Source organism: Mytilus trossulus, chromosome 1, assembly GCF_036588685.1.
Source record: "Mytilus trossulus isolate FHL-02 chromosome 1, PNRI_Mtr1.1.1.hap1, whole genome shotgun sequence".
In the NCBI taxonomy this organism is placed as follows: Eukaryota; Metazoa; Mollusca; class Bivalvia; order Mytilida; family Mytilidae; genus Mytilus; species Mytilus trossulus.
In genome coordinates, this window is record NC_086373.1 from 24,020,534 (window position 1) to 24,043,106 (window position 22,573).

The following is a 22,573-nucleotide window of genomic DNA, read 5'->3' on the forward strand; positions in this document are numbered from 1 at the left end:
GTGGTTGATAAAAGAAAGGACATATTGGATAAATTCAATGTCCATACATGATTTCTCTCTATATATTTACAATAAAGAACTATGTTTTATATACAATCATATACAATGTACACTCATTTATTCGGTGTCAAGAGGACAGCACCTAAAAATGACTTCATTAATATACTTATGTGCAGTTCGCGTGTGATTTTTGAAGTATGTAATTTATTCTATTGTATTTTCACAATAAGTGTAAACCAGTTTTAGCGGTCAGTATATAATGAAAGTTTGCATGAGATTGATCTATCGAGGTTTGGGCAGTGACCATTATCTAACGTTTCTTTTGTATTGAAGTTTAATTTTCATTACAAATTCTTTTCTCTTTTTTCAATGTATTGAAGTTGTATGTCAAGAATTAACATGTTTTGCATATATTTTCTAGATGTTTGATTGCTATCTTTTACCAGTATTGTTGATCAAATTGAGATTGTGTGAAGTTTATAAAAGATTTGTTTTCGTAGATGCATGGTTTGCGTATTCAAAACATGTATTGTGATCTCTGGATCTACATGTAGTTATCATAATTGAGATAGTCATTGCGCCTAACAGTTCTTTAATATGTAATTATAGTTTTCTTTTATGCCTTCATCGAATAAAGGTACATATCTAAATGTGCACAGATATGTATGCTTAACAAAAATCTAGAGAGATTTAGCACATAAATACTTTATATTCGTTTGAACACAGTGAATTTGAAATATAATTAAGCATACTAACTGGTTGAGTTCCTTGCAATTTCAATGTTCTCTCCATAAATTTAGGGTCAATGAGGTACTGTAGAGCTGACTCTACTGGCTGATTAAACAATCCTTCAAACTGATCACGAGCCCACTGAAAAATTCAAAGTGATGTTATCATTTCAAATATTAAATACTCTAAATTCATAATTTGATAATAAAGTTGATGGGTAGTATGTGCAGCCAAAAACTTTTGAACCTTTTTACCAGTTTGGTAAACATTTCCTTACCAAAAAAAAGATGGGAGTTAGAAATTGATCAACTTTGCTTTGTAAAAATCCTTACATTCAAATGGAAATACATCTATAAAGCAAATCAAAATATATTTTAAATTTTAAAACTTAAATAAAACATGAATTATGATAATGCATATGTCTTAATAGAACTTTTCAAACATTTAGTAAAAACAAGTTGTAAATATACAATAAAGAACACTTGAGTGATCATCAGATAAATATAATCTGTCATTTTAGAACTTAATTTTGTGTAAAAATTTTGTAAATATTTACTTAAGTGCAATTAAGGCAAGTTACACATGCTTCAAATTGTGAAAAATAACTTAAAAGTGTCAGAATTAAAGGCACCCTAAGTTCACACATGTAATGGGGAATAGTATAATTCTTTCCTGTTATGATTTTAAATTGTAATATTGTCAAACAAAAATTTAGTTAAGTAACTATTATCTTGACCTTAGACCAAGTGATAAAGTATCGTAAGGAATCTTCCTCTAATTATATGTATCCTATTTGAGTAAAATTGCAATCTGAATCAAATATTTGGTTATAACAACTTTCCTGCCTTTTTTAACTATGGACTTGGCCTTAGAGGCAGTGACCTCAAAAGTAAGGGTGACCATACTTCATATTAATGTGGCAATATGTTTTAAAAAAGTTGATTAAGCATTAAAAAAAAACTCTGCCCTGGACAAATATTGGTATATTTTGAGCAATTATCACATCCTTGACAAATTTCTGTTTATTCTAAATAACAATGACCTTGACCCATAAACCTCAATATCAATAGTGTCTTCCTCTCATTATATGTGATCATATATCCCATAAGGTTTGCAAACCAATGTACATTATTTGATTAAGAATCTGGAAACCAAAATGATTGATGAACTAGTGGTCAGATGGAAAGATTGGTCAAAACTATATACCCATGCTAATTTGTAATCTAAAAACATGCAAACATATTCAACCTTCCACATCCTGGGAAAATAGAGGCTAACAATTACATTTGTACATCATAAAACAAACATAACACCTGGAGGGATCATGCTGTTCTTACCTGTAATGTATGCTCAATAGCATTTGGGAAATTTTTTAACGTACAAATGGGAATGGATTTTTCTGGAGGGTCTTGTGACGATGAATACGACTCTGTCATGTGTGGGAGAACAACCTGTAGATGAAAACAAAAGTCTGAGTATAAATATAGTTCTTTACATTACCTTCAAAGTATGGTCAATAACGTACGGAAAAAATTTGAGTGTGCACGACATGAAGGTTTCATCTGCTGTATCCTGCGATGAGGAGTATGATTCAGTCATGTGTGGGAAAATGACCTACCAATTAAAATGATCACAGTAAAGTACCATCAAACAATTTATATTTATTAACTGTTTCTACCTGTAAAACATGATTAATCGTTTGTGGATATGTCAGACATTTAAAAGGAACCATTTCTTCTTTTCGAACAGTAGTGTAGGACTCTGTCACATATGGCAAAACTACCTGTCAATTATAATTAATAGAAGTAACTAATTGCTAGATGAAGCTAGAATATTTTAACAATATATTTTTGACCTAGAGATATGTCTAAACAGTATGAATTTTTATAGTATTATGTACGATGTTGAGGTTAAAATGGTAAAACTTTTAAAATGTAAATAATGAAATAATTCAGAGTGCAGGAAAAGGAGATGTGAACAAGAATGTGTCCACAGTACACGAATGCCCCACTGGCACTATCATTTTCTATGTTTAGTGGACCGTGAAATTGGAATAAATTTTCTAATTTGGCATTAAAATTATAATGATCTTATCAAAGGGAACATGTATACTAAGTTTCAAGTTGATTGGACTTCTACTTTATCAAAAACTACCTTGACCAAAAACTTTAACCTGAAATTTGAACTATCATTTTCTATGTTCAGTGAACCGTAAAATTGGGGTCAAAACTGTAATTTGGCATTTAAATTAGAAAGATCATATCATAGGGAACATGTATACTAAGTTTCAAGTTGATTGGACTTCAACTTCATCAAAAACTACATTGACCAAAAACTTTAACCTGAAGCGGGACAGACAGACGAACGAACAGACCGACGGACGAACGAAAGGACACACAGACCTGAAAACATAATGCGCCTCTACTATCGTAGGTGGGGCATAAAAAGCTAACTGCACACCAAATATCCTTTACTAACCAATAGCGGCTACCCTCGAACTTGCCTTATCACAAGCTTAACACTTAAAATAAAAGTTTCAAATTCAATAGGCCATAACTGCAGGGGCTGAGCCACATAATCTCCATTGAAATGAGCTGTAATAAAGCTTAAAAAACTGTCTTCCAGATATCATTGACCTACATTTAGTAGTATCATTCCTCAACACATCACACCATGCCTAAATCTGTCCTTTACAACTTGTCAAGACATAGCTGCATATTTTTTCACAACAAAAAAACATACATTGAAATGGTTTAAGAGATTATAACCAGGTTCTCCGCAGGGTGCAGCTTTATACAACCACAGAGGTTGACCCCTGAACAGTTGGGGCAAGTATGGACACAACATTCATGCTTGATACCGTTTTAGATTTGGATTGTGATCAAATTTTTGACATGATATGGGTTTCTTAAACAAAACAAATGTCAAGATCTACAAATCTATTGCACAATATTGTGCAATTAAAGATTTCTTCTTCAATTTTAAAAAAAAATTGAAATTTGAGAAATTTGGAGAAAAAAAATTGAAAATTACTTCTGGAAACTTGTGGTATAATTTCTGAGAGGTTCATACACTTCAACACAAGTTATAACTTATAGTTTGAATACTACAAAAATGCTTATTTTGGGTCCCTAATTCCAAAACTATTGGGACCATAACCCCCAAAATCAATATTAACTATCCCTTTATGGTATTGAAACTTGTGGTATAATTTCAGAGAGATTCATACACTTAAACACAAGTTATTGTATAAAAACTACAAAAATGCTTGTTGTGGGTCCCTAGTTCCAAAACTATTGGGACCATAACCCCTAAAATCAATCCCAAATTTCCTTTAGTGGTATTTAACCTTCTGATAAAAAATTATAAAGATCCATTCATTAAAACTAAAGTTATTGTCCAGAAACTAATTGTGTCTTCGGACGACGCAGACAACACGATAGCAATATACAACACAAACTGAACATGTGTACATATATAATCAAAAGATTTTTTTTAATATAAAACAAATTTCTCCTCCTTTTAAGTTTAAAAGACCTTAATTTTCCTTAACACAAACCAATTTTTAAAGGGTAATATAAAACTGTTAATGTCTATATTGAATACTTACTTGTATATTTCCTTTTGTTCCTAGTGTCCCTGATTCCAGCAGGGGTTTACAGTAATAAACACAACGTCTATCCATATACATTCCTAAAAGTTCATTTTCATACAAAATAGTTAAGTCATTTAAATAATTTCCATAGTTAATCTGACATACTGTATCTAAGATCTTTTTTTATTTAAGTTTATTAAAGATATTGGTTAGGTCGCAACTTGCAATTAATTAATTCATGTATGTACCAAAGGAATTTTTACAAAATATAAAATAAACATGTAGAAATGATTTTTTTTACAACATAAAGTTAAGATTTAATTTGCCAATCAAACAAATCTAAATCAAATATTAATATTAATTTTGCACAAATCTTATGTCCTAGGTTAGGGGGAGGGGGATCCGCTAACATTTTTAACCCCGCCACATTCTGTATGAATGTGTCTGTCCCAAGTCAGGAGCCTTTAATTCAGTTGTTTGTCGTTTGTTTAAGTGTTGCAGTTTTGTTTTTCGTTATTTTTTGTACATAAATACGGCAGTTAGTTTTCTCATTTGAAATGTTTTACATTGTCATTTCGGAGCCTTTAATAGCCTACTATGCAATATGGGCTTTGCTCTTTGTTGAAGGCTGTACAGTGACCTATAGTTGTTAATTTCTGTGTCAATATGTCTCATTGGCAAGCATACCACATCTTCTTTTTTATATTAAGAGTTAATTTAGTAAGTTATCTAAAGATGTATTGCAAACATAATACTCCAACATTTAACACTTGAGTCCCATTATTTAACTTGCTCACAGATCTCAAGCAAAATAAACTACTCACTTGCATCAACATTATCTAAAGCATTTGTGACACCATCTAGTTCTTCAAAGAATTCATCGGTATAAATATTTTCTGTCTCTCCACCAACTCTATTCTCCTGTGATATGATGTTAAAAGAAGGATTCATTTCCTTAGCAGCTTTAGCTGCAGTACCAGATTTTGGTTTCTAAAAAAGACAATATAAAAATATACTTCTATTCAGATTTGCAAATATTGTACATGTTCATTCTAATTTTTAATAAGATGTTGAAGATATTAAAGATAGCAAAATTTATTTTTTTTATATTAGAAATATTGGCAAATGAACTTTTGATGTTACATGTAAAGGTTTTCACTGTTTTTTTCTTTTATCATAAAACTAGACAAAAATTCTACAAAAGTTTTACTTTCATTCTGTTATGACTTTTACGAGAACCAACCTGTACATCCCATGGTCTGAAGAGAAACTGTCTGTTGAGGTTTGATTTCTCTATGATGTCCATATCTGTAACGATTACTTTTCCTCCATCACAACCCAGTCCCATCATAGACCAGTTCTTCAACATCTCACATCCAATTGCACCGGCCCCTACCTGTTATCAAAACATAAATTCTTTATAACATCAAACTTCATTGACATTGAATATCCAAGTACTGCTGATGCTGTGAATCAGTTAATCTGACAGTGAGTGACTTGCTCCCAAAACAAAACCAAATATAACAAATACATGTTAATTGTTATATTTTTTATTATTTCTTAAAACGTTGTATGCAAAGTTTTAGTTTGAAGCCCTTAAAAGATATCAAGAAGTAAAATGCTACTGGTTTAAAAGTGTTTAACCTTATTTTATCAGATTCTTTTTATCTAAATGAAACATTATCAACAGTGTGCTTTTAAAATATGAATTGCCTTTCAGACATTTATTATATTGGATGTTTTTCTTACATTCATCTGGAAGTTGCCATTCCCTCTGACATCTAATTTACTATTTTTTAACTTATAAATGTGATATATTTTATATAGGATTTATGAAAATGGAAATTCTCTTTGAGAATATATATACTCACCAGAAAGTATTTTTGTGCACCCATTTTCTTAATAAAATCTTTGCCAAATACTGCAATCTGACCATCATATCTACAGTTTAGCTACAAATGAAAATCCTATATTATTAAGAATAGTTGAATATATATAATAAATATCTCACTTAAGGTGGTATGGGTGTCTTTCGCCATCTTGGATTGTAAAAAACAGAGAATCTAAGGTCCATATTTTCTATCAAATTAGCAAAATTTGATGCAAGAATGCAGATATTTCATGTGTTTTTACATTTAAAAGATCCAATTTATAAGAATATAACTTATAAATATAAATATATGTACAAGTGTAGATTATTTTTGGTTGTTTTTAAATATTTTGAAATTGTCATTTTAAGGGGAGGTAACTCTAAAACAGTGCATTTTCTGTTGGATTGTTCATGGAATTTTCCTTCTTTGTATTTTAGCCGGAAAAAACGTACGGTGACCCTATCTTTTCTTTTGATATTATCAAAGCATTGTTTGAAAGCTATATTTTCCTAATTTATTTTACAATTCTATCATTTCGTTTAGTTTCTATTCACAAAATGGTGTTTTTTCCTGTATAATCCATACAAAATGTGTCATTTTGTCACGACCCGTAGCTTGAAAAAATGCACGGTGACCTATCATTTTTATAATATTTTTTAACATGTATCAATAGATACTACATTTTGGCAAAGTATGAACAAATTCTATCATTTTTATTTTAGACTCCCATACCACCTTAATCATTTTTAAATTCATTTGTTGACTTTTTAAACATGTTAATAAATGTCTTTCGAAATCTAAAGTTAATTCAATATATCTTTCCTTTGCCGAAAACTCAGCAACATATCAAATTTAAAGCTCCTTTCCCTCCTTCCTCAATAGACCACTTTCGAGTTCATCTGTCACCGGAAAAAACTCGTCAATTATACGCGCCTTTATCACTGTCATTTGTGCGTTTAGGGGCGTCATCACTTCCGTTCCAATGTTGAGCGAGTGGTTGGAAAACTATAATTCTATATTGTACGAATTATTCGGCAAATTGAATTCTCAAAATTGACAATCAGCCTTGCTGTCATTAGGGAATGGTCATTAAGTACCTACAGAACAACCATTATTTCTAGTTTATCCTGCACAATGACGATCACTAAGACGCTTGATGAACGTAAATAGTGCAGGGATACAGGCGACCCCCTCTATCTGGTAAATGACGTCATAAAGACGCGTATAATTGACGAGTTTTTTCTGGTGAAGGATTAACTTGAAAGTGGTCTATTATAATACGCAAGATGAGTTATCTCATAGCCAACTCAATTCCTTGGTTTTATTAAAGATTTAAATTGCAGTTATGAATACTGTCAAACTTGATGATAAACTTACAGGTTTGCAGGTTTCTTCTGTAAGTATACTGTCTGCATTCTCTTCAGGTAGACATTCTAAAGCATCAAAATATAAATATTGATTAACTGGACCAAATTTTCCTGAACAAGCTTTCATTACTTCCTGTGCTGCAATTCCACCAATAACAGCTGCCAAGGGACATAACTCTCCTCTAGCAGAATAAGAGAACTCCTTCATCAGAGATTCATCAAGCTCATCAACCTTAGCTCCAGATTTACTATTAACTTCTTTGGCAACAGCAACAAAAGCTTCTGCATCAGCCTAAAATCATAAAAAAAATATAGATATGCAGTTTCACTCGATTAAAAAATGATATAATTTTATTTGCCAATGTTTTTCAACAAAAGTGTTATTTAATTGCAATTTTGCTAGAAAACATTCTCTTTTAATATTCATAAACCAAGGCTCTTATGGAGTACTCTCTTTTAAGAGAATTTCTATATTTGTATATAACAAATCTCAATCTACCAACCAGATGCTACGCAGGGCTCAGCTTTATACGACCGCAGAGGTCGAACCCTGAACAGTTGGGACAAGTATGGACACAACATTCAAGCTTGATACAGCTCTCAATTTGGATTGCGATCAAATTTTTTTACATAACATATATTTCTGACACAAAACAATGTCAAGATCTTACAAATCTATTGCGCAATACTGTGTAATTAGAATGGATACACAATGCTTAAATTACCCCATAATTCAGATTAAGTAAAAATTTTGGTAGTGTTACATTTACAGTTCTTGAGTTGTAACCCTTTATAACGTTAATGCTAGCGAGGGCATCATTTGTGTCCCATGGACATGTTCCCTATTTTTGATAAAAGCCTGTAATATAAATTCACTTTCTTTACAGTTGTATTGATTTAAGTGACTGTAACTGTCTTATTAATAAACCAGATGCTCCGCAGGGCGTAGCTTTATACGACCGCAGAGGTTGAACCCTGAACGGTTGGGGCAAGTATGGACACAACATTCAAGCTGGATTCCGCTCTAAATTTGGATTGTGATTAAATAGTTGACACAGCATAGGTTTCTGACACAGAATGAATGTATTCAAATGAACTTAATTTTTTTGTTTTCTCTTAGAGCAATTCACTATGCTGTTGAATATTAATCCTCTCCAAAAAATGTTTGACGAAATTTTCTTTTTATTTATGAAATTTCAAATGAGAAAAATTGAACCCAATTTTTTATTCACATCCCCCTTTCCCTTATTCCAAAACTAATTTCAATTAAAATATTCTAATGGAGTTTGAAACAATTACTACTCATTTAAATACATCATAAAATATTAAGATGTAAAAAAAACTGCTTGTTATCACTGAACGGTAATAATTATTTAAATTTTTCAGTTGGTAGTAAAAAGTGAATATACATTGTATATTGTTTATAACAAAGATTTAAGTTGATTCTGGACAAAGAAAGATAACTCCAATTAAAAAAAATTCTTGCAGATATTTCTTGCTTACTATACTGGACAAAGAAAGATAACTCTTAATTAAAAAAAAAATTGCTATTTCACAATATTGTGAAATTAGATATTTCTTGCCATTGCACAATACTGTGCAATTGAAAAGACTTGCTATTGCACAATACTTAATATAATAATTTTAGATCCTGATTTGGACCAACTTGAAAATTGGGCCCATAATCAAAAATCTAAGTACATGTTTAGATTCAGCATATCAAAGAGGCCCAAGAATTTAATTTTTGTTAAAATCAAATTTAGTTTATTTTGGACCCTTTGCACTTTAATTTAGACCAATTTTTAAACTGGACCAAAAATTAAGAATCTACATACACAGTTAGATTTGGCATATCAAAGAACCCCAATTATTCAATTTTTGATGAAATCAAACAATGTTTAATTTTGGACCTCGATTTGGGCCAACTTGAAAACTGGGCCAATAATCAAAAATCTAAGTACATTTTTAGATTCAGCATATCAAAGAACCCAAAGGTTTCAATTTTTGTTAAAATCAAACTAAGTTTAATTTTGGACCCTTTGGACCTTAATGTAGACCAATTTGAAAACGGGACCAAAAATTAAGAATCTACATACACAGTTAGATTTGGCAAATTAAAGAACCCAAATTATTCAATTTTGATGAAATCAAACAAAGTTTAATTTTGGACCCTTTGGGCCCCTTTTTCCTTAACTGTTGGGACCAAAAACTCCCAAAATCAATACCAACCTTCCTTTTATAGTCATAAACCTTGTGTTTAAATTTCATAGATTTCTATTTACTTATATTAACGCTATGGTGCGAAAACCAAGAAAAATGCTTATTTGGGTCCCTTTTTGGCCCCTAATTCCTAAACTGTTGGGACCGAAACTCCCAAAATCAATACCAACCTTCCTTTTGTGGTCATAAACATTGTGTTTAAATTTCATTGATTTCCGTTTACTTTAACTAAAGTTATTGTGCGAAAACCAAGAATAATGCTTATTTGGGCCCTTTTTTGGCCCCTAATTCCTAAACTGTTGAAACCAAAACTCCCAAAATCAATACCAGCCTTCCTTTTATGGTCATAAACCTTGTGTCAAAATTTCATAGATTTCTATTAACTTAAACTAAAGTTATAGTGCGAAAACCAAGAAAATGCTTATTTGGGCCCTTTTTGGCCCCTAATTCCTTAAATGTTGGGACCAAAACTCCCAAAATCAATACCAGCCTTCCTTTTATGGTCATAAACCTTGTGTTAAAATTTCATAGATTTCTATTCACTTTTACTAAAGTTAGAGTGCGAAAACTAAAAGTATTCGGACGACGACGACGACGACGCCAACGTGATAGCAATATACGACGAAATTTTTTTTCAAAATTTGCGGTCGTATAAAAAGCTAAAAAGTGTTGGAAGTGTATATTTTCTTATCTAAATACAAATGTAACATTGTTTTCAATTCTTTTTAGTTTTGGCTTTGCCCATGATAAAACAATGCAAAAATATAATTTATCTTGGTTATAGAAAATTGTTTCCAGTCATATGATTAACTTTGTTGGACTGGAATAGTAACAAAAATCAATGTGGCTTCAATATATTCAATACTGTGTGATGTGTTTAAGTCAAAAACTTAAACAAAGATAAGGTTAGATAACAGATTAAACTTATCAACTTTAATAGAATGTTTGGTGATGTTACCATTTTACTAATTAATTATAGAATTTGATTATCTTTCAATCAGTTCTTTAATATCATACATTGGTCTGACACACCGATTTTTCTTCAAAATGTATCTTTCGGGTCTGAAAAATTTATAAGCCTAGCAAACATTTAAATATACTTAGACTCTCCTTTCAGACTGAAACTTACTTTAGATCTGCTCTTAGGCAACTGTCCTTTTGACTTCACATATTCAGACAGGGCTTGAAAAGCAATATGTAACTGTCCTGGTCGATCAAATTTGGCAAAGTCCGTCAAAACAAACTCTGGTGCATTCATTGCATTTTTGATTGATTTCTACAAAAAATTTCAACATATTTTAAGTTATAACATCTAAATAAATCAAATTTATATATATATGAAAATGCATCTGTTCATCTCATTGAATTTTATCAATTATTTGAAATGTCTAAAACTGATAAACAATTAATAGTCCTCAATCTTTCTATGTCCTCCTCAACTTGTTCTCAGGGGACAATTATTAAGAAGATACTACAAGGACCATTATTCCAGATTATTCATGCTACTTGTCAAGATTGAACTTCACTTTTATTTAATCATTTATGTTCAAAATGAAATTAGTTTCTACTACCAGTACACAAGCAAACTTGCACCTGATCTTAAAAGAGTATATGATAGACACCCAGAAACATATTTATGATAGATGAACATATTGACAAATAGATATCCCCTCGTAAAAAATGTCAGCATGTGATCAAGAGAGGGACGAAAGATACCAGAGGGAGAGTCAATTGTGCAATACAAAATTCATCTCTCAATACTTACAAATTTCATTTCTTTTGGTTTTTTGACTTGTGTAACAATTCCTCCTCTTTCATAAGTGGATAAACCAGTTGTGTCTCCAATACTAAATGTATAAGGGCCTGTTAGGGAGAAAATATATATATTTAGATATTATTTAAAGTCATCAACGATCAACAATTATTTTTTTTGGATGCACCTCTCTTATTAGCTATTAACATGGATGTAAATTGTTAATTTTTTTTTAAGTATCAATATTGGGTAAAATGTTTTTAGCTACCAGAATTTAATTTAAACAGATATTCTAATCATACAAGCTGACCAACTGAATAATTGACTGATGACTGCTTGATGGCCAGTGGCAAGTATTACATACATAATCAATACAATAACAGGTAAATGAATTGAATAATAATTGAATATCCCATGCTTTGAACTAGACTGACTTGTTCAGCCCTTGAATATTTTCTCTGCAATATCTATGTATGGCATCACAGTAATTCTGGAATGAGTGTAAGAAAATAATGTTGATAGTTACCTAAAACTTTAATTTTGCGAGCTTCACATCCATTCAACTCTGTCATTCCTTTAATTTCTGAGAATGTAACATAATCACCATCCTCATAACCATGACGAGATTCATCCAAACAGGTTACTACTCCTTCTTTGTCCTATAAATATGTATTATAATTATAGAGAACATCTCAGTATTCATAAATAATAAAATAATGATAAGTTACATTAGTTTAGGTTCAGTTGCCTATTTGTTCTGCCTAACAAAAGATCCCTGTTGAACGTTGTAATAAACATCGTCATAATATCTGTTCTTGTTGGAACAAATATTCTATACACTTTGTTTAAAACAATGTTAAACAAATTTATTACAAAAATTAGAGAGTCTATCTTCAATTTTTGCTGCCTCTGCAGCATTTAAAATGTATTTACTGTGTTCTGTAAAATATTAGTTTAAATCTACAATTTTATCATCGCTATCTGGTACAACAATCAAAACCACACCATAGTTATTATGATGGATGGCTGTTTAACCTTTAGAACAGAATAATGTTATATGAATATTATTCCTGCTTTGTACTAGATTGACATGCTGAGCTAGTTTTTAATGCCCTAAATCACAAGGAAACAATCCACTGGAGTACATGTCATTTTATGTGGATTTATGTAATTTTTCCATCTCCTTAACGTTGTGTGCTTAGTTAAGAAGAAAACAAAATCTATTTATTAGTCTTTTGTCTGACACAGGCATGAAGTTCTAAGATAAACCGTACCACACAAGAAACAACATGATACCTAGAGACCGTCAAGGATTTCAATTAACACATGTTGTGTTCAGTAAGTCTAGAAGAAAGGTGACACTTCAAATTCTTTTATATTTGAATTAGCAGAACTATATTTTTTGTCTTTTTCTTATCCTAAAATGACACTGAATTGTGTACCTTTGTAACTGCAGCCACCATGTTGCTGATTGGTTGTTCTCCATCAGAATCATTTACCATGAAACCCTCTCCAAAATCACAGAACACTTCTCTATATAAAATATAAACATTGGTATTAAAGTGTACATTTTTTTCCAAAAGCTACTTATTATGTTGGCCAACTCAATGGAGTAGAAGTTTTTTGGGAAGCTTCTACAATAGCCAAGGAGACGCATACTATATTTATTCACTGGTTTATCTGCAAAATATTATTACTATAATCCAAAATTTGTATGTGCCTGTCCTAAGTTGGTAACCTGTACTTCAGTGCTTGTTGTTGGTTCATGTCTGTCATATTTGATTTTTTTCATAAATTGTTTTGCTATATATCATGCATATAATAGGCTGCTCATTTTCTCGATTAATTGTTTCTCATTTTTTCATATCAAGGCCTTTTATAAACAACAACTACATTTATATGTTTTTTTTTCTCATTGTTGAAGGCAGTTGTGCCCTTTAAATTGCTTATATCAACTTATTTGAACTCAATTGGATATTTGTTTAATTAGCAATTATACACCATCTTCTTCTGTTATGATCAACCCAGACCCGACGGGCCATAAATTTATAATATTGACTTAAGTGGTACTAGTCCATATTAATTGGTAATAGCTATACAGCTTTTGTAACAAATAAATAGATGAAGTATCCAACACGGCTGACCCCCCCCCCCCCCCCCCTGTTTCCATATAAAATTCAAAAAGGAACATATCTATAGAACTGTATAAATGATGCCACCCAAATCTTGATCTGTGAATTATGGTAATAAGCATTGTGTATATGTTTCATTATATTTGGTAGAGGTAACCTAAAGTTGTGATGTACAGACAGACAAGGATGACATAAACATATATGCTATTCACCTACCCAAATAAACCTTTCGTATCAGCTACTATCAGTTTGATTCCATTTGCATGACAATATTCACCAAGTTTTATCTGCTCATCAAGTGGAGAGTTTGTCAATACTACAACCTGTAATATAACACAATTTCTGGTTATAAGAACTTTATGGGATGATTTACATCATGACATATTTGAAAGTGTCCCATTGTGGCAGTTGCTTTACCATCTAAAACAAGGATTTGATAAGCAGCTTACACCTTTCAAATAACCTGTTAAATAAATACTGAATCAAAAGGAGAAACAGTTCAATAAGAAAATGAAAAATTCGTAAGGGTTCCGCGGAACCCAGTGTCTCGCCTACTTTTGCTGTTAATCACAGGCTCAACAAAAATGAGGAAAAAAATCAATAAAATTATTCCTGTTGATACTATCTTTTGATCGTAAAAAGCTTCTGTCCAGGTTTGGTAAAAATCCAAGATAGTTTATGAATCTAATAAATGTTTTAAAACTTTAACTGCAGACTGTATGTAATGTTAACTGGAAGAAAAACTAAGTCCATTTATAAGTAAAATACAGATACACAGGTACAAAATTTTAACAAAATTTCCTTCTCGATACTAGCTTTTGATCATAAAAAAGCTACTGTCCAAGTTTGGTACAAATCCAAAATGGTATAGGAAAGAAGAAAGTTATTAAAAAAATTCAAACTTTAACTACAAAGTGCATGTGTTGTTTCCTGGTAGAAAATCTAAGTCCATTTAAAAGTAAAATACTGGAAAAATTTGAAATTTATTTTTAAAAAATTTACTTCTGGATACTATCTTATGATCATAAACAAGCTTCTGTCCAAGTTTGGTAGAAATCAAGTATAGTTTAAGAAAGGTATTAAAATTTCAAAAACTTTAACCACAGAGTGAATGTAATGTTTCCCGGCAGAAAAACTAAGTCCATTTATAAGTAAAATACGGAAAAAATGGAAATTTATTTTTTTTAAATTTACATCTGGATACTATCTTATGATCATAAACAAGCTTCTGTCCAAGTTTGGTACAAACCCAGGATAGTTTACGAAAGTTATTCAAATTTTAAAAACTTTAACCACAGAGTGAATGTAATGTTTCCCAGCAGAAAAACTAAGTCCATTTATAAGTAAAATACTGAAAAAATGGAATTTTATTTTTACAAAATTCATTTCTGGATACTATCTTATGATCATAAACAAGCTTCTGTCCAAGTTTGGTAGAAATCCAGTATAGTTTAAGAAAGTTATTCAAATTTTAAAAACTTTAACCACAGAGTAAATATTTGTGGACGCCGCCGCCGACGGAAAGTAGGATCGCTATGTCTCGCTTTTTCGACTAAAGTCGAAGGCTCGACAAAAACAATGAAAAATTGCTTAAATGGTTAGACCCCATTAATTTACTTTACTACCATTTGTCAAGAAAATTTGATATACAATTCAAATTTAATAACAATCTGTTTACCTGGAAGCTTTTGAGAAAGCTTTCTGACAAGGGATCAGTGCTGGAACTAATTGGTACATAACTATTTAATTCTGAAAGTCTATCTAGAGAAGCAGCAGCTCTGTTCTTCCCCATGTCCTTCTCTCTCAAGAAAAACTAGAAAATTGAAAAGATTGTTATTTATATATTATACATTGTTTTGCAGCTAATCATTATGCTTCGTCTGACATTAACATTTCAAAGTTGCATTATAGCATTTAATCATCTGACATTAACATTTCAGAGTTTCATTATCGCATTTAAATATGGGGAAAAAAAGAACTCAAAACTCTTAATAAATAAAATCACATTTAGAGAGTTATTTTGATATATATTCTAGAAATGTATATACATGTATCAACACTAACCTGTGAACTGAAATCATACCAGGTTGTTTGTTCTGTGTCCTGTATAGTAACAGATTTAACACCAGCAAGAACAACATTTTTAGCAATCTCTATTCCTAATCCTTTCATTCCACAAATGAGGACATTGGAGCTGGCCATCTTTTTCATGGCTTCATGGCCAAGTACATATCTAAAACAAATGTAGAAAAAAGTGCAATAATATTTACGGCAATACCTTTACATGCAATATATACAATCAAAAATGTCTTATAAATATATTTGTTGAAGCACCTGTCTTTATACAGACTATTTTCAAAGCCAGTATACAAATATTTTGATATTCTTTCAAACCTGTCAGGATGTTTACTACATGTGGCTTGCCTGGTTTCTGTGTTTGATTGAAAATAACAACATTAATTTTAACAATTTTTTCTTTTTTTTTTTTTTTAATCAAAAGGATATATTTTTTTAGGTTTGTAATTTGACATTAGCAAAAGGGAGGAAAAGACCTTATTCCATCATAATAATTTCTAAGATGGTAGTGAAAAAACCTGCAAATCGTTTCATTGAAAATGTTGAATAGGAATTGGGTTAAAAAAAGAAAATAACATCTTTCCATATTACAAGGAAGTAAAAACACTTATAAATAGTAAAACCCACAATGTTATAAAAATATCATGTTTAAACTTGGTTAAAATTTTTATGTAGACAATACAAATCTAGCTATAAGGAAGAAATTCTACCCTCGCAAAATATAACTGTGGGTGGCAGTTTAATATTCTCAACATTTTTACTTACAGCTGTCTGGAATACAGACTTTCATCAATGTCAGTTTCACTCGTCCCATTCTGTGACATGTTGACCTAAAACAAAAATCAAATTTCCTTAAATGAAGTCAATTTTCTATATAATTATGTATAAATTAATAATTCAAATTAAAGAAGATCCCAGTGAATCACAGATTGTGTAATGAATTATACTCACTTTTTAACAAATCGTTTCACACAGAATGTTAATGTTCTATTTAGTTTCTACCAGTTGCTATAATTTAACAGCCTTAAACAGTGTTGAATGTGAAACTATAAAGGTGCCTGCTATCAAAACTAATGAACACTACAGAAGCAACATATGTGTAGCTTGTATTTGGGATTAAAACACAGGATATAAGTCCTCAATTCCAAAAACAAAACATTATTTCCTCATTATAATTTTTTAACAAACTGCTGATGAAAAATCTTCCAATTGAAACTGAAACAATATCAAAATTTAAATTTCATAATGTGTCTTAATATCTATTTAACAACTTCCAGGTTCAGATATTTTATTATGACACAAGTATCTGGTGTACATGGTGTATTAAAATGTTACTTTACAGTTCTCAAGAAAGATTTAAAACATGTTTATAATTAACATTAAAAAGTAATGGCAGCAACGTACAAATCAAAACAATTACTGTAAATTCAGAAATTATTGCATGCATTTATTATTGCGATTTTGTCATTTTAGACTGAAATGCGATTTCAATTTTGATGATTTTCAGGGGAAAATCTGTTTATTTCATATAAAATATTTCAAAATGACAGTTTAAATTATTGTGATTACAACTCTGTCACATTTTTCGCAATAATAAAAACCTCGCATTAATTTCTGAATTTGCCATGTTTACAGTAGAACTTTAGTCCATCAGAAATTTAGGATAAAGTTTTGTGTCACTGCCAAGAATTGAAAGATTGGAAGGCAACTAGAATCAAGTAGGTTTTTCTTTTCTTAGCATAAAAAAGCAAATAGATATATTTTGAGGAGTCCAGCATTTTTTTAAATCTTTACAATCTTTATCATTGTTTACAGTACTAAATACTTATGCATGTGAATTGCCTGAAATATGCAAAAAGAATTCAAAAGCAGTTAAAGCCCTTGTGTAACAAATAAGCAAATGCTTGTTTTTCAAGAAACCATTTGTGTTTAAATATGTTTTTTCATCCTATCAAAAATTTTATGCATTTATCACCATTCACCAGCAGCTATTCTTGGGGACTTTTGGCTGAGACAAGCATTTTAATACTTCAATTAAGGTGCATTTTTAATTATAATGCTTGCCAGCAAATTTTGCAACCAACATTTTTTCAAACATGCCATTGTAAAGAAGCTATAAATTGCCCAAATTTCAGACACTGTTAAACAGACCTCTAGAATAACAAGCAACATATCACCATACAAGCAGTGGTTATCCTTAAAAAGGTCTGCTTAATAAAAATAAGTCAATAAAGGATAATAGTTTTGTTTTCTTAATGAAGGATCAAATGAACATTAAAATAGCTCTTTCACACAGAAAACTTTGCAATGGTATTTATCACAGTGAGTTTAGAAAGAGACAAAAAGTGAGGGAATCAAGAGTACTTAGTTATATTGTGTGAAGTTTTTAGTGTAAATAGCTGTGACTGGCCTTTTATCCAACTACAGGCAAGCAGATTAGTATCTTACCTTTTTGGGGCTATTTGAATTCTAAAATTTGAAAATATTCATAAATTAAAATACTTTTTATGTACAAGTAACTTCCCAAGGTCATGTACATTTTCAATTTTAGACAACCAAGAAAGTTGCTTGCCCTACAACAAAGTTATTCCTGGTTTGTAAATCAAACACATGTACATCAAGAATGTGTCCATAGTACACGGATGCCCCACTCCCATTATCATTTTCTATGTTCAGTGAACCGTGAAATTGGGATAAAAAATATAATTTGGCATTTAAATTAGAAAGATCATAACCTAAGGAACATGTGTACAAAGTTTCAAGTTGATTGGACTTCAACTAAACCAAAAACTACCTTGACCAAAAACTTTAACCTGAAACTTGCACTATCATTTTCTATGTTCAGTGGACCGTGAAATTGGGTTCAAAAGTCTAATTTGGCAATTAAATTAGAAAGATCATATCGAATATGAATATATTTTATTGCAGAAGCAAACATAATGCTATAGCAAAATAACATAATATACAATTACAATAATGACAGTAAACATAGTGAACATTTGTACTAAGTTTGAAGTTGATTGGACTTCAACTTCATCATAAACTAACTTGACCAAAAACTTAAACTTGAACGAACGAACGGACGGACAGACGGAAGGATAAACGGACGGAAGGATGCACAGACCAGAAAACATAATGCCCCTCTACTTTCGTAGGTGGGGCATAAAAATATGTTTAGTAAACATGGTAAAGTATATGATTATATGCTAAATCATTTATCATTATTTTTTTTCACTATAAATCAAGAATATAAACAAAACTGTATGTAATTACAAATATTCAGCACCAACATCTCATTGGCTTATATTTTATAATTTTATACCCCATACAATTGTGTCAGTCTAAGCAAATATTTTTAGCAAGCAGTGAGTCTTTTACCAATTTCACTTTTTTTTTTCATAACACATGAAAACTACGCGTACCTAACCACCATAATTTTGAACGGATTTTTTTTTTACTTTAACAATATACTACATAGTATCATAATCTCAGCACATACAATATGATGCAATTCCAGCAACAACAAAACAACATTCAGTGCAATCAAACAACAAATAAGAACATGGACAATTTGTGCAAGATTTCAAGCTCAAAACTAAATGTCACAAACTTATTAAAACTAAAAGATTATTTGATATATCTGAAGTGGTTACTGCTGTCTGTGTGAATGAAACCAATTGTCTACACTGAATTACCGATAATGTACATTTCATTTATTGTTACAAGTTGACTCAACTCTTGAGAAACCCCGAGTAATTCATACAGTCACTGCATACAGCTGTATAGTCAGATGAAGCTGTACATTTCAATCATCAAAGACTGTATGGTCATGTAACTTTTTTCTTATTACTCATTAAAAGTTAGAAATTCAACAAAATTCTATAGTTTTATTATAAGCATTTGTTGAACCCAGAAAATGAGGTCACTGAAAACTGCAATAAGACAGATGGAAAATTTGTAACATAAGGCATCTGTAGTAACATAATGTATAAATCATCCTGTTCATCTATTTTCTGAATGATAAATGTTTACACAAATAGTTTACACCCCTGTTGTATTAGTATCCCTACATTTTTTTTACATGTGAAAATGTTAGAATTTCTGATTCAGACTAGGACCTGGAAATGTTAAGTTACTTTGTTGTTTTTAAAATACAGTTCTCATGAGGACAAACACCAAAGAAGCACACTAAATACAGAAGCTGGATGGGTACAAAATGTAAATGCCGAATGTTCAAAAAAAGATTTTGAAGAAAACATGTACAGAAAACAAAGATAAAAGTTTTTTTTTTCCATTTTGACACCCAGTCTGACATGCCAGTGCTGCAGTGATATATAGGGCAAAAGTACCTTTACTGGCTTTGATCCCATTGTAAATCCCTATCAACAAAAATAAGATTCAATCATAACATTCTACTACTTCTTCATTTGTTCTTTGGTAGGGACTAAAAATATTTTTTTTACATGTACCTATCTACTACTATTTTTTCTGAAGTAGGCAGGAAACAGGTAAATTTGTGTTGGCCTAAACAATGAGCTGTAAAGGACATGCAAAGTTAAAAGTGTTCTATATTCTACATGTTGCACTGCAGGCACTACATTTTGCCAGGGTGTTTTAACTTTTGCAACATCATAAAATGTTCATATTTTAAAAAATAAAAGGTTAAAAGCGGAGTAGAGTTCCATTCAAGAGAACACCCCTCTTCCCCAATTTGGATCCACCAATTGCAATGCACTGAAAATCAAAGGCTCCATCTTCAAATGTTTGTATCAATTCAACCAAGTAAAATTCACCAAAATCAAGTGTGTTTGCAACTCAATGAACTGTCTTCCCAATTTTCAGTTTCAGACTAAGAGATTGTTTATATATGGTTAATACTGACAATAGGCTCACAACTTCAAAAATGAGGTTCTGTTCATGTAAGTCAGAGTAAAACTTTTGAAGTTGCTGAACTCAAAATTTGTGTATCACTGTATGGTGCTATTACAAAATTAATGCATGGTAAATCCAACACACAGATACACTAGCTTAAAACATTATAACATTTTAAGTATTCTGTGCACATGCATAAAATCCTATGTTGAAAATTAGTTGTCATCCCTTTAAATGATCTCTATCAAGTTTTTTTAAAGTGGTCTCTAAAAGTGAAATATAAAAAAAAATCTCGCTCACATTCTGGAAATTATTGATCCATGCATATTTACAGGAGAGCTATTTTGCGTCTTTTCAAATATACTCACTTCTTTTGCAGAATTTGAAGCGGAATTTTCACTATTATGTTCTGTGTTATTTTGTCTCTGTTTCTTGGCAGGAGGACCCTCAGAATCCGTGCAACTGGACATCTGGTAAAACACAAAGAAAATACAACTGCAGAGTAATTTCAAGCATAAATCAAGGATTTTTTAGACAATTTGGTCTTTACTTCAACTGAAATACCTGTCTAAATCTAAATTTAATGGAATTCTAAAGGAACTAAGATGGTTTTAGAGTTGCAGACGAGTTTCAGCGCCACAAAAATGGCGGAGGTTACGGAAGCCTACACGTGCGGAAGAACGATCACTCGGGCCTTTACCTCAGTTAACACCCAAAATATTTTTTTTGACAGGCCAAGTTTCATAATTTAAAATGACATGATTCTAGAAAGAAAAAAAATGTTACAACTATGTACAATAAAACAGTATGAAAATCAATCTTGAATGGAGATTATATAATAATATATGAACAAACCAACAAGTGGGTTCACAACATGAACATCCGACTTGCTTGAGCGGCTTTCTTCAGTTTTGATGATATTTGACAGATTTTCTTCTACACAATGAATTATAAGTCTTCTAAGTTGGATTTTAAATAAATAACAATATGAAAATTGCTATCGAAAAGTCTCGAACAAAGACACTATCAAAAGAAATGAGTCAACGATTACGGTGATTTCCAATAATATTTCTGACATACAAAGTACTTCCTGTTTCTATGTCACTCCCCGGGAATTCTGGGAAATATGCAAATTTGAGGCCAAAGGAGAAAACGAAAGTAAAACAAGGACCTACACGTGTCAACACCACGAATAACGTAAATTCAAGGTGTTTGCTTCTCAAACAGTTTCAACTTTTCATCAAAATTAACGCCAGGTTATTGCAATGGTTTCATTATTGCGACGGGATATTAAACTGTTGCAAAATTAAAACTCTTCATTTTAATTTTATGTAATTTACTAAGATTCGCAAGAACCGGCCTAATATAAAAATTATAAATCTTCTTGTTTTAATGAATAAGTACAATAAAAATAACTATTAATTGAAATAAAATTTCCATATTAATATTATCATTTGCTTAAAAAAAAACCAGAAAATCAACAGAAAAAAAACAGAAAAAAAAACCCCAGAAAAAGACAAGGACAGTAGACTATATGAGCTTTGGGTTAATTGATAATGTTGGTATTATCCATGCGAATAAATCTGGGATTACCAAATTAACTTCATTCAATTCTTCATATTTTTATTACTCGGTTGTATACCTCTGTGGGAAATGTCAATTTTCCGAATATATGTCCTATATGAATGCAGCTAAAGCAGAAAACATGACATCCAGATTAAAAATCGCTGGCTTTCTGTGATTGGTTGTTATATCATTTATAAATATTTTTCTTCTGAAAAGCATTATGAAGAAAGTTTCATGCAAGCTCAAAATTGACCTCAAATGTATATGATCAGGGCCAGTAATGTTTTTTATTCTGTTCAAAATTGAAAAAAATTATCTGCGAAATCGTAAGGTATCGTAAAAAAACAAACACAAATTAATTACCATGGGATCATATCAAGGATCCTATATAT

The 22,573-nt window shown here is 31.0% G+C and overlaps 1 protein-coding gene across 14 annotated transcripts in view; it reads right to left on the minus strand.

Moving 5' to 3' along the window:
- Positions 1-21,724, minus strand: part of LOC134719498 (ubiquitin-like modifier-activating enzyme 1) — a 29,540-nt gene extending 7,816 nt beyond the window's left edge. Inside the window, exons 1-19 of one of the 14 annotated variants that reach the window (XM_063582499.1) lie at positions 21,471-21,712; positions 20,984-21,085; positions 20,093-20,122; positions 18,192-18,212; positions 16,509-16,573; positions 15,732-15,900; positions 15,346-15,480; positions 13,884-13,990; positions 12,978-13,068; positions 12,062-12,194; positions 11,548-11,645; positions 10,912-11,058; positions 7,573-7,854; positions 6,196-6,276; positions 5,568-5,720; positions 5,149-5,314; positions 4,340-4,422; positions 2,067-2,180; positions 757-870 (exon numbers count right to left, since the gene is read on the minus strand). In XM_063582499.1, the coding sequence (XP_063438569.1) occupies positions 757-870; positions 2,067-2,180; positions 4,340-4,422; positions 5,149-5,314; positions 5,568-5,720; positions 6,196-6,276; positions 7,573-7,854; positions 10,912-11,058; positions 11,548-11,645; positions 12,062-12,194; positions 12,978-13,068; positions 13,884-13,990; positions 15,346-15,480; positions 15,732-15,900; positions 16,509-16,573; positions 18,192-18,212; positions 20,093-20,122; positions 20,984-21,085 (2,091 nt within the window). In that variant the 5' untranslated portion in view covers positions 21,471-21,712. Of the gene's footprint in view, positions 1-756; positions 871-2,066; positions 2,181-2,229; positions 2,344-4,339; positions 4,423-5,148; positions 5,315-5,567; positions 5,721-6,195; positions 6,277-7,572; positions 7,855-10,911; positions 11,059-11,547; positions 11,646-12,061; positions 12,195-12,977; positions 13,069-13,883; positions 13,991-15,345; positions 15,481-15,731; positions 15,901-16,508; positions 16,574-16,694; positions 16,831-18,191; positions 18,213-20,092; positions 20,123-20,983; positions 21,086-21,179; positions 21,317-21,470 lie in introns of those variants that run through there. The other 13 variants (XM_063582505.1, XM_063582490.1, XM_063582512.1 and 10 more) reach the window with 13 other exon arrangements.
- Between the last annotated feature and the right edge of the window lie 849 nt (positions 21,725-22,573).